This window comes from Zychaea mexicana (genome assembly GCF_025766255.1).
Source record: "Zychaea mexicana strain RSA 1403 chromosome Unknown BDB00scaffold_49, whole genome shotgun sequence".
Classification (NCBI taxonomy): Eukaryota; Fungi; Mucoromycota; class Mucoromycetes; order Mucorales; family Lichtheimiaceae; genus Zychaea; species Zychaea mexicana.
Genome location: NW_026516712.1, coordinates 118,002 through 130,540, shown reverse-complemented (window position 1 = coordinate 130,540; position 12,539 = coordinate 118,002). Strand labels below are relative to the sequence as shown.

General features: G+C 44.5%; 2 protein-coding genes across 2 annotated transcripts; one reads left to right on the top strand and one right to left on the bottom strand.

Annotated features, from left to right (window-relative positions):
* Positions 1 to 1,017: 1,017 nt before the first annotated feature.
* BDB00DRAFT_765678 (uncharacterized protein) lies at positions 1,018 to 2,549 on the top strand (the record flags this gene model as incomplete). Its single annotated transcript, XM_053119529.1, has 4 exons — positions 1,018 to 1,355; positions 1,474 to 1,665; positions 1,999 to 2,250; positions 2,420 to 2,549. Coding segments are annotated over 4 exons (912 nt in total), but the record flags the coding sequence as incomplete, so codon positions are not given.
* Positions 2,550 to 3,537: 988 nt separating this feature from the next.
* BDB00DRAFT_829108 (translation initiation factor eIF 4e-like domain-containing protein) lies at positions 3,538 to 5,825 on the bottom strand. Its single transcript, XM_053123914.1, has 3 exons — positions 5,221 to 5,825; positions 4,190 to 5,117; positions 3,538 to 4,103 (listed from the first exon to the last, which is right to left on the bottom strand). Exons 1-3 carry the CDS (start codon positions 5,591 to 5,593, stop codon positions 4,022 to 4,024), a joined length of 1,383 nt encoding a protein of 460 aa, XP_052978537.1. The 5' UTR covers positions 5,594 to 5,825; the 3' UTR covers positions 3,538 to 4,021.
* Between the last annotated feature and the right edge of the window lie 6,714 nt (positions 5,826 to 12,539).

Genomic DNA, 12,539 nt, shown 5'->3' with positions numbered 1-12,539 from the left:
TCTTCATTGTTTGGATGGTTATTTCCATATATCCGACATGATGTCCACTTTTGACTTTACAGCAGCCGGAACTCAGCTCCGGTATCCATGTAGGATGTTGTCTTTCAAGTTGCACTAAACTTGGTTTGCCAAGATCACTGTTACGCACCATCATTCCCCGTCGAAGTGCTTCTTCCTCCATCACGAAAATAAAAACGAAATGTGTAAGGCCAACGTGGTAGCATCATATAGATTTAAAGCTTGACGCGTGACTCCCCTCATCTTTGATACTGTTGTAAATCTAAACGTGGGTATTTCAGGAACAGAAAAAACGTGCATGAATTCGCATGGGTTGGCTAAAATCGAAAAGGCATGAATCCGCAAAAACGTCGGCACGGGTTTTCCGATGGAAAGAATAAAAACTCCCCCCGCCAGGTAGCAAGACATGTGTTATTCCAAAAATAGGGATGCCGGATTGCCAGTAGCATTCCTGTTGCTTATGAAAGATGACTCGAGATGAGCCGCACAGTAGACCATCTCTTTTAGGAGGAAGCTGGTTGCTATGGTGATTCTACAGAGACCTGTCAAAAATTTTCCATAGTTAAACAAGGGGGGTGGGGGCCTCGGAACAAAAAGCAAGGGCTACTCAAGTTGCGCAGCAGTGAGAAGCGTATTTTTTTTTTGTAACACCGTGTTGAACTTGTTCGAGGCCAAACAGAGCCTGCTACCCAATCAAAATTCCTTGCGCGATGTGTGTACTATACGCGTAACGTAGCGCCCAAACAGTAAGAAGTTTATAATAGTACGCGCGCTCTTCGAAACTTGCAGTAGCCAAAGCAGTAAGAACCATCAACCCCCCCACCCTCGGGTATTCGATTTTCTTTTTTTCCTCAACATCTTTGTTCTGTGACATTAACTTTTCCTCTCTTGTTCATTCCCCAAAAAATCATTCAACTTTTTGCTCGACAAAAAGAGTTTCTTTCTTTTCCGTTTTTATTCTATCTTTAAGTTATTTGATTCCATTGTCCACTGTTCGTCATGGCCGCCACGACTGAACAAAAGCAGCAGCCGATTGTCGACGCTGCCCCAACCGCTCCTGAGAACACAACCAACAAGCCCACCACGAATGGTGTGAGTAGTGCTGCTGCTACAACTGAGCTGGTTGAAGATAACAAGGTAAATTCTTTCATTCCTTGGACTTTTAAGTTGTCATCATCTTTTTTTGCTCGTCACCATGGCAACACACTCGCTAAACTCATTTTGTCACCTCTTTTTTTTTTTTTTTTTTTGGTCATCTATAAGGTTTTTGTCGGAAACTTGCCGTTCAAGACCAGTCAAGAGGCTCTGACCAAGTTTTTTGAAAGTGCCGGCAAAGTGTAACTATTTCTTTTATTTGAATACATTGGAAACGAACAGAATCTTTTGGAAAAGTGGAGAAAGAGAGATAATGACAAGGCTTCCTTTTTTTTTTTTTCTTTTCACCAAAACAAATAGCACGGAAGCTACCATTATCATGCATGGTCGCCGTTCGCTTGGCTATGGCTTTGTAGCCTTTGAGACTGCTGCAGAGGCTGAAAAGGCAAGAAAGGAGCTGAACAAGAAGGAACTCGAGGGCCGTGAGGTGAACGTCGAAGTCGCCAAGCCCAAGGCCCATGTCGAGAAGAAGCAAGAGCAGACAACGACCTCGTCTGAGGATGAAGGCGAGAAACAACCTCGTCCTCGCAAGGCTGTAAGTGTCCTTCCCACCACCTCCCTCCCTCCTCTTTCTCTTTTCTCTCTCTCTTGCCACAATCCCTTATTCTACGTGTATGCCATATACGCGCGTCTGGCCGAGTCGTTTAAAAATCCCATCTATGAAACGTAATCAACAATCTCCTGACTTTTATTTTTTTTCTTTGTGTCTGCTTTGTAGCGTCGTCGCTCGGCTCGCAAGTCCCGTGCTGCCAGAAAGAAGGCTGCTGCTGCTGCTGCTGCCAACACCTCCTCTGCTGATGATGATTCTGCAGCAGTCGAAGGCAGTGAGGCCAACAAGGTTGCCGCCACTGCTGATGCCAAGGGTGAAGAGGCAAAGCAAGACGAAAGCCAAAAGAAAAAGAGCCGTCGTGTGCGCCGTCGCAAGGCCGCTGCTGAAAAGGCCGAGCGTCCACCTGCCGAGCCTTCCAAGACCACTGTGTTTGTTGCCAACATTCCCTATGCGACCACCGACGAGGCCCTTTTAGCCGTTTTCAAGGAGTACAAGGTTAAATCTGCGCAAGTGGCTCGTATGAAAAAGTAAAGTTGCATCAATGTTGTTGTTCTTTCCGGGGGGGGGATGTTCCAAAGGACGGTGGGGGGGGGAAAGTCTGTGTGTGCGTGTGTATGTGGAGAGGGAGAGAGAGAGAGAGCCTTTGTTGCATGATAAGCGCCAACTGACCCTATGTTTGAAATGTCATTCTGTTAGTGGTCGCTCCAAGGGTTATGGTTTCGTTGACCTTGAATCCGAAGATGAGCAGAAACGCGTCTTGGATACGGTCAAGGATGTGGAATTGGAAGGCCGCGCTATCTACTTGAAGGTGGCCATGTCTGAGCGTCCTGCTGCTGCTCCAGCAAAGGAGCAAGATGAGTCTGCTGCTGCTGCTGCTGCTGCTGCTGCTCCCACAAGCACTGTTACTGCTGCCGCTGTCGAAACTCCAAAGACCGAAAAGAAGGAAGAGCCCAAGACTGAAAAGAAGGAAGCGGTAGCAGCACCTAGCAAGCCAGCTGAAAAGAAGGATGCTGCCACTCCTGCTCCTGCCGCCGCTGTGGAAAAGAAGGAAGCTGCTGCTGCTGCTCCCAAGACTGTCGAAAAGAAGGAAGTTGCACCTGCTGCTACTGCTGCTGCTCCCAAGACTGCGGAAAAGAAGGAAGCTGCACCTGCTACTACTACTGCTGCTGCTCCCAAGACTGCCGAAAAGAAGGAAGCTGCACCTGCTGCTACTGCTGCTGCTGCTGCTCCCAAGACTGCCGAAAAGAAGGATGCACCTGCTTCTCCCAAGGCCGCCGAGAAGAAGGAATCGCCCAAGCCCGCTGAAAAGAAGGAAGCTGCTGCTGCTGCTGCTGCTGCTCCCAAGGCTGCTGAAAAGAAGTAATCATCCTTCTTCTTTCTACTTTTTTTTGGAGAAATCAAACCACAAAATGTACACTACAACCCCCTCCACATCCAATCGAAAACATAACAAAAGCAAACCACATATATATATATATATATATATATATATATATAAAAGAGATGAAAAAAAAAAAAGAAAATTAACGAGCTGTACATAATCCATTTTCCCTGCTTATCTGCACGTCAAAATAGTGTGGACATTTCACATCACCTTTTTTTTAATATATCAACCAACACCAAAGCTTTGTTTCTTTCTTGATAATACAAGCATCGTCCTTTTTGGCGCGGCGAGAGCACCATTAATGGTTTCTCCATACTTTCGTTTTGGGAGAGTTGGAACTTATCTGTGTCATTCGTTCATCCATGATACGTTCAGTCATGGATATGCAAAAGTGCATGTGCATCTATGTCTTTGATGTCCTGTTGTTGGACAAGATATAGAAGCTGCTGTGTAGATATCCACCCTACTTGCAGGACTCGAGTGTGTGTGTGTGTGTGTGTGCGCATATCAATGTGCTTAAATTGAATAAGGTTGCTCTCTGCATCTTTTGGTGTGTAGTAATGGAGCCCTGTGCTAAATAAGTAGCATACGCCCACGCACTTGTTTGTTGCCCCGATGGGATGGTGTACTATGATGCGTAAATGATAGTGCATGTATGTCCTGTATGTATGTGTGTGTGCCCGTGGATCCCGCAGTGAGTGAAAGAACAGCATTCAAATCATGATAGCACAGCCCTTGCTGCTGCTGCTGCTGCTGCATGTAGTACATGGCATAGCATGACTCTGTTGGGTTGACGAATATATTTACGAAGAGAAAGGTTTCTTTTGTACATGGTTTGTTTACAGGTAAAGACAGAGAAGAAGAACAAGGGGTGTGTGGTGTGGGGGGGAATAATGACTATGATACGACGTATTTTACTTGTCAAAGTGTTTTTTGTAGCGAGATGCGTTCACCAAAGCGCACAGATGCTCTGGCAGGTATTGACACAGCTGGGCCCTGAGAGAGAGAGAGAGAAAGAGAGAAAACAAGTCAGTATAGATCAACATGGGGTAACAGTAGTCAATGGGTTGTGTGTCACATACTTGAGTGCAGGCATCGTATCCACCGACGCAGAGCCATCTAGCCACAACTCGATCCGATCACCCCGGCTTCGCTTGGACAAGACCAGACCGACCATGCCGTCTTTAGTCAACTTGCCACCGACAAACGAGGCGAGCACCCAATCAAACAAGTCGTCCAGATCAGCCCTGTTGGGACACAGCGTCGTCAACCGGCCACCCTCCCTATTGACACTGTCTTCCCACATGGGTGCCACGCCTTTTACGAAACAATACAGGTTCTGGTTGTTTGCCATTTGCGACGGACGACGCCGTTGCAGCATTTTGTAGTGTCGCCAGCGCGACGAAAAGTCCCACACCGTCTGGCAATCAAACAAGGGCCGCACCGTCGACATGTAGTTGGCCGTCTTTTGGCCCTTGCTCGCATTCGTCTCGCTAAAGTAGAATGTGCAGACGTTGGGCAATGGCATGGCGGATGTTTTCGGAATAGTGTGTTTGTCCATGTATGTCTTGACGTAGGCGTAGCGTGTCGGATTCTCGCGTACGCGGTCGGGGTCCGCCCAAATCGGTAGTTCGTCGTCGTCGTCGTCTTCCTCGACTGTAACAGCATCATCATCGTCTTGATTCACTTTTATTGACAGATCCTTGTCTTTGACGACCTCTTTGTCGTTTTCTCCTTCATTTTCAGCGGACACGCGTGGCATTGTTTGCTCGGAGGTTGTGCTGCTAGTAGTAGGAAGAGGAGTGGCGGTTTCAACGTCGTCATCCATCATAGCATCATGAACAGGATCAGGTGATGGTGAAGATGACGCAGCTGAGGAAACGGGTTGTTGTTGTTGTTGTTGTTGTTTACGCTCCTCCTCTTCTTCTTGCGGTTGCGGAGGTGGCGGCGTTACCAAGGGACTGACAACGGAAGTTGTTGTAGTATTAGCTACTGCTGCCGCCGCTACTGCTGCAAGCCCCATGCAGAAATATTTGGATTAACACTCACATACATATAGATGCACTCTTAAAAAGTAATTAAGAATATTCAATAGACCCCAAAACAAGCTTACCACCCGTACTACTAGTACTCGTACAACTACTGAGAACAGCAGGTGAAGCAACACACGTCGGCTTCTCCTCCACACTAGGTAACGTCACCATACTTGAAGCAGCGGTGCTGCTGGTGCTACCGTTACTGAAGCGACGACATATTTCTGCAGAAGAGGCTGTGGTTACAGCGTCGGAGATTGTAGATGCGCGACGGTGCAGGTCATCCGCAAGCAACTCTTCTGGGTCTGTGCGACCCGCGTTGTTTGCATACGGATGGTCCGTGTTGGTCATCGTTGCAATGGTTGCGCTGGCGGTGGTGGTGGCAACAGACGATGTCAGGTCGGCTACGGAGGTAGATGATGCGCTCGAAGCAGTAGGACTTGTGGTCATCATGGGTGGTGGAGGATGGGGTGCGTGTTGTTGTTGTTGAACCTGGTAGCTGTAAGAAGGATGATAGTAATGAGGATGATGGTAGTACGCGTATTGCGGAGGTGGAGGCGGAAGTTGGTAGTAGCACGGGTATTGCTGTTGCTGCTGCTGATGATGATGATGATGAAGTGGATGAGGATGGTGCTGGAATAATTCTTGTGGGTGATGGTGATTGACCGTTGTTGTGGCGTTGTTGCTGGAAGTAGTAGTGGTGGTGGTGGTGGTGGTCACGGGCTTGCTACAGGTATTGAACGGCGTGGTAGTAGTGCTACGTCTAACATCAGTAACGCACCTTGTCAGTTGGGATCGAAACATTACAACAAAAAAGAGTGATTGAATTGGGGTGGGGTAAAGGGGGGGGGACAAGAAGTTTCTTTTGTCAAATACCTTTGCAAAGGTGTAGTACTAGTAATAGTAGTAGTAGTAGTAGCCGGATGATTGACGGCCTTGGTTGTGGACAAGGACGAGCCACTACTACTTCGACTACTACTGCTGCTACTGCTACTGCTGCTGTTGCTGCCTCCATCGTCGCTGTTATTGACGGCAGTCATGGGATCGTCGTTTGGCTGTAGAGGCTCTTTGGTCGTGGTTTCTAGCGGATCATACAGACTCGCATAAAGCAGCGATGATATAGAAGAGGCTGAAGAAGACAGACGACGCATGCTACGACGACAGGAGCTAGAGGAGGAGGAGGAGTAATAGGAAGAAGAAGAAGAAGAAGGTTTTTTTGAACTTGCGGGTATGTGGATCAACATTGTGGAAGGGCCTTGGTCGAATGGAGCAAAGATACTACGCTCACTCAGGGCCATTGTGATTGCTGGACCATAGATGAGATCGTCAATATCAGTGGCGCTGCATGGTTGGTAGTAGCGATACCGTGGCTGGTAGTGATGATGATGATGATGATGACTGCTGTTGTTCTGGTGGTGGTGGTGGTGATGGTATGGCTGGCGTTGGTGTTGTTGTTGTTGTTGTTGTTGTTGTGGAGTACGTGGAGTACCTCCGCGGGTAGTGGTGGTGTTGTGATCACCACTACTTGGGGTGGTATGATGTCTCTTGGTGTTGTGGAATGGCTTGGTTGATGAAGCAAAGTAAGCGCCGCGTTGCTGGGGATGGTTGCAGTAGTAGCCTGTCATGCCTTTCTGTGCAAAGAAGAGAAAGAAAAGAAGGGAGGCAAGGTCGAGTGTGAGAAAAGAAGAGGGAAAGAAAAAGAAATGAAAAAGAAAAAGAGAAAAGATGGGCAAGCAGCAAGGGCGGAGAATGGATATAAGCTTTGGCTCACTCTCTCTCTGCTACAGTGCTCACGGGGTCCAGTGTGCGTCGCGCAAAGAAGAAAAAAGAAAAGGTCATGCGGGTATTTTTTTTTTATTCCCTTTGTTATCTCAAAACACTTGTCTCCTGTTTCCCGGCATTTACGCTAGTTTTAAAATGAAAGAAGGGCTTTTTCCCAAATGTTCAGTGTGATGATGTTGATGATGATGATGATGCCATGGACTGGCTCATCTTCGTCTCTCTCTCACCTTTACAATACTCCAACCACCCACCCCCCCATCTCAGCAACCTTTCCTTCCGAACCTGTTTACCGTCATTTCCATGCACAGAAGAATAAACAAACAAGCTGTCTTTACAAACAGCACAGGGGAAGAAATACACCTCCCCCATAATAATCCATTGGACGCGGGCCACGGCCAGAAAAGGAAAGTGGGCAGTCATTCGTTGTTGTAAACAAGCGGATGGATGCTAATCACGAGTGTGCTGCTGCTTGTCTCTCCATGATGATGATGATGATGATGATGATGGTCATTCTGTAATATTCTTTCGTTGCTGTAAACGTGGCATTCAAAGAGTCTAGCAGCAAACAGGGGATGGCCCCGAGGGAAAGAGAGAGAAAGAGGCTCCTTAACGTATATATTCTCCTTCACACTGCCCCCACGATTCACCGTTGACCAGCACACATCAGTACAAAGGACTGTTTCTTTCTTTCTTTCTTGTCGCTAATATGCTCAACGTGGATAATGAGAGATCGTTTTTTTCTCCTTCGATTCGGTCTCTCCTTCCTTCCTTCTTATTCAACAATGGTTCTGAATGTGTGTTAATAATGCAGCATGCTGAACGGTACACACGGTCACTGACTGACTGATGAACGCGCTCCGGAGTCATTTCATTGGCGCGGTGTCACATCTGCATTTCCCCAACTTGATTCCCTGCTGTGGGCCGGAATTAGCCTTTCATATATATCATCATTCAAAAGACAACCCAAGCCGTGGTACGGTATCCTTCCTTTTCTAAAGCACACTACTACTACTAGCTAGGTAGAGAAAGCAGCGACTACGCTCACCACTCTTCTCCACAGAGAGAAAAAAGTACGCATATTGGCTATGCGCTGAAATGAAATGATCATCTTTTTTTTTTTCTGTGTCACATAACCTGCACTTGGAGCATAGTAGAGAGTGAAAGATCGACTCTCCTTTTACCGCGCTTTTTTTACTCTCTCTCTCTCTCTCTTTCTCTCTCAAAAGCTCTGCTATGTCCAATGATCCACTCTAGGTATATGTATGTACTACTGTATGCAGTACTTTTGCTCTACTAAAGATCGCTTTCTGCAGCCTTCTCCTTCACTCTCCTTTCTTGAACACACTCTCATCACATACCTCCCCCCCCACCACCCACCCAAATAAGACTGCTGCATTTGAATCTATGATCTGATAGATTTGTTGCTGCTATTACAGTAATAGTGATGGATTACCTGCAGCTTTTTTTTTTGATGTATATACCATACAGGCAAATAGAAATCATGAATCCAATGTAGAAACACGCTTCTTATCTTGTGCCATTGCACGCACACACAGTGTCACACAACCCGCCAGACAGCAGATAAACTCCGCCCAACTCCCACAAGTGCCTCCTACTATGATATGCACGTAAAATAAGAGCCATCTTTATCACGGATTGTTTCCAAGAACTACCCACTCTACTATATCAAAAGGAGCAGCAGCAGTTGGATAAATGAAAACACAGCTGATTCGGTGAGTTCTCTTTCTCTCCCATATGACTCTTGTTGGGGGAGTGGGGACAAACAAATCATACTTTTTGTGTTATAGAATCCACAATGATCACCTCCGTATTTGTAACATTTGCTGATACCGAATAGGGGTTTCGAAAGCCCGTGCATCCTTCAACAACTGCTTGATAAAGATAATCATCGGAACAGTCACCTTCTTACCACTAGCTATTGACTTGGCGATAGTGTATATAGATCCAGACATTGACGGAGAGCTCTCACAACCGATGGAATATGTACACCTGGAAACAGCAAACAACCACAATCCTGGCTTTTTTTTTAGTTTGTGTTTGGCATGTTTCTTGTTTTTCTACATAGACGCGATGATGATACAAATTGTTGTTTAATATTAGTAATAACCCATCGCTCATGTTCTTCTTTCTTAGTTCTCTTTCCCACGGATATGTAGGCAACCCATCAAGCGACGCTAAAGGGTAGAAACCATGTAGGAGTCCGATCTCTCAATAGCGTTTTGTTTGTACATGTATGAGTGCGTGGTGCGTGTGCCGATGTCTATTGTTCCCTAAAAACATGCTTCTTATTACCAACTAAATCCAGATACACAACTACGAGTTATTGAGTAATTTTGCACTACCATTTCTTGACCTACACTGGAAGGAAAGAAACTTCCATCTTTCTTCTAGTAAGTTTTTAAACCAATGGTGGTCTTTGCTCAATTGATATAGCAGAATCGCAGATTAATGGTGCAGTTTGGATATCGCCCCCTTTTCTTTACATGTGTCATTTAGAGTTGTTTTTCATTTTCAAATTGATATGATAAAGCAAAGATTCCACTGTTGGTTTCAAACCTAACGCAAAAAGGTTCAAAACCATCACAATAGTGTACGTCGTTACATTTAGAAATCACAACAACATGCTTCTCCTTGGCTTTTTTTTTTTTTTTTGCTCAACTACCTTACTTGATGAATGGTAAGGCCTTAGATTGATAGTTACACGGATGAGGACGTCCAAAGGATATATCATACCATAGGGTCGTAAGCTGTACCCAGCGTGTCTGAAGTCGTTTGATCTGCTTGACTTTTCTGGGACTTTGTATAGTCGCTTGAGTGGGGTACTCAACATATATACATAGCCCATGCAACAACGATCTTTGAGCGCTGTGATCATGGAGCTTTCGATGCCACTCTATAAAATGTATACAGCCTTTTTGTATCTTTTAAGATACTTTCTGATGTGGCGTATATGGGTTATTTGCTATCTAATAGCTAGCTACAATGGAAAAATGCTCTCGGTTTATTGGATCATTTTGTACTCGATGAACAACGTACAGATAGACAGTTATTTATCTTTCTCTCAATCACTAATGCTACTGTATGGGGTGTGACAATGATGCCGGCTTATACTAGTTACATATATATAAGTATGGAGCCATATCATTTAGTTAAATTTGGTAAATACGATCTAGTAGAGCAACGGCAAGCATCGTCATCTGTGTGTTGACAAACAACTGTTCCCATAACATTTGGTGTACTAAGTATTGCTCAGCGGTTTGACGCACATTTGTAATAGATGTTGTACATACTACAAAAGGGGGGCATGTCAACAGGCAGTATATTATACACTTTTTGCAAGTTCCTCGCTAGCTACAAAAGCAATATACCCCTTGATACCTTTGCGCGAGCACAGTATAGTTTGTCAACTACGCTATACAATAAAGATGTATCAACAACAACGATCCACGTAAAAAATATGGGGTCAAGCGTTCCATTCTCACCTCGTAGCAGCTTTCTATGATACAGGATTGCGACATACAACAGTGTCACCTTTATATTGTTAAAAATTAACTGCTCTTTTAAGTGATACTAAACTTAGTGTACTATACTTGGCCCAATATTTTAAAGCACCCAAGCAACTCGCTCAGACGGGCACCTTAGAATTACATCATACAGGTACTTCTACCTGGGAAATTTCCGTCATATAGACAAAACCAAGTGCACAATCGTTTGAAGTACTATGAAACATATGTTTGTGACACGTTTATCGTGATATACCAAAAAAAAAAAAAGTCGTATGTAGACCATTCAACAAATTGACAGCTGGACCTTTATTTCATACTTTCAAACGAACGAGCGCATTTCCTTCAAACTCCCGCGTTTGCTCAGCATCTTTAAAATATTTATTACATCCGATCGGAACAAAATGGGTGTCCAAGAAGTTTCGCTCGTGTTACTGAATTAGGCTATTTGAAAGAAAACTTGTAATCTCAAAAGACAAAGTATCAAGCGTCTCACTGCCGTTTTATTGACATTTTCTTCATAGCAACAACAAGACCATTAGACTGCGTAAAGTGAAGCGCATTCTATCATATCCCATGTCGCAACCTTCTTCTTTTCTCCTAAAAGGAACCTTTTTTTTTTAAACCAAAGTCCTGTTGTTAGGATAACTAATTTCCATAGAGTGAGCGCACACTTTGCAAACATCATGAAGGTAAGGGCCAGAACCCACGCATTTTTTTGCGTGTTCAAGAGAGTGTGCTCAAAGGAAGGAGAGTGTTATCACAGCACCAAAGGGTTCTTCTTGGCTCTGAACTTTCGGCCCATCATGTCATTATTGCTCAAGGTTTTTCAAGTAACCCCCAAACATAGGGGTCGTTACAATTCGTCGATTCCGGAAGAGACTATTACAGTCTGATTATCTGAATGGCGCTTTCTTTTCTTGGAAATAAAATTATTTTCTACTACAATTGCAAATGTGCTTTTTTTTTTTATTTCGTTCTTCTACATAGGATGATAGTGAAAAGTGAAAACCTTGTATTAACAGCGAGGCGGGGGATCACTTGTAATTATTACCCACAAATAAACCTAATCTCAGAAAAAAAAGGATCTTTAAGAAAGGGTATCATACTCATAATTTGTTTATGGCGCGTCGACATTAATAGTTATAGAGTTGTCGTTTACATCATTCTCAATAACAAATATACACGTTAATGCTAAGCAATATAATCGCACAATGCGAACTCGATACATTAAATTTATTCGTTCTTTTTCAATTATAACAGTGCAAAGATATATGTGATCATTGTATTCTTCAGTAGCACCCAATGTCCTGTAAATACTGCATTGTGTACAAGATCGTGCGCCGGCAACGTTGTTACCCGATACCTTCGTTGACATGTGTACTGCCAACATGAATAGCATGCGTCTTCGTGACCTTATAGCACAAGAAGCAGCTTTTAACGTACTTGAGCCTCCCATGGTAGCAGCATGTAAACTTATCTAAAGAGAAATTCCTGCTCTGCAGGTAACTAAACGCATGTTTACGATAGTATTACTTGGAAAAGTAACGATCACTAGAAGCTGGAGTAGCGATTAAGTTCAAGCAAGCAGCATGAAACATGTATCGCTTCCCTTACTACTTGCCTGTTTTGTTATAAGCCAGTCTTTAGAACGTCCAACACATCGATTAGCTGCCATTGCCTCTATCATAACAAATAGCCAAGCAAACCACTGACAAACCCAATAAACGTAAATCGAGCGAGAACAACATGCTGGAAAACAACGACGACATATACGCCTGATACAAAGAAAGATCTCCATCCAGCACGTTCTCTTGGCCTACCACAGCCACAGCTTATCATGGAAATTGGGACCTGATATTCCAAGATTTTTTTTACCCTCGCAATTACCCGTGATTGCCCAAGCCAGTATGGGACTTGCTGCTATTATCAGGACACACTCTCTCTCTCATGGAAGAAGATATGCGACACAGCCCGGTTTGGGTGGGCCAAAACAACGCGAAACCTACAAAACATACCGTTCACTGGTGACGAACTGTGAGTGCACATGTATGCAAACGTTGCTACTGGAGCGCTTGACAAAACAGACATAG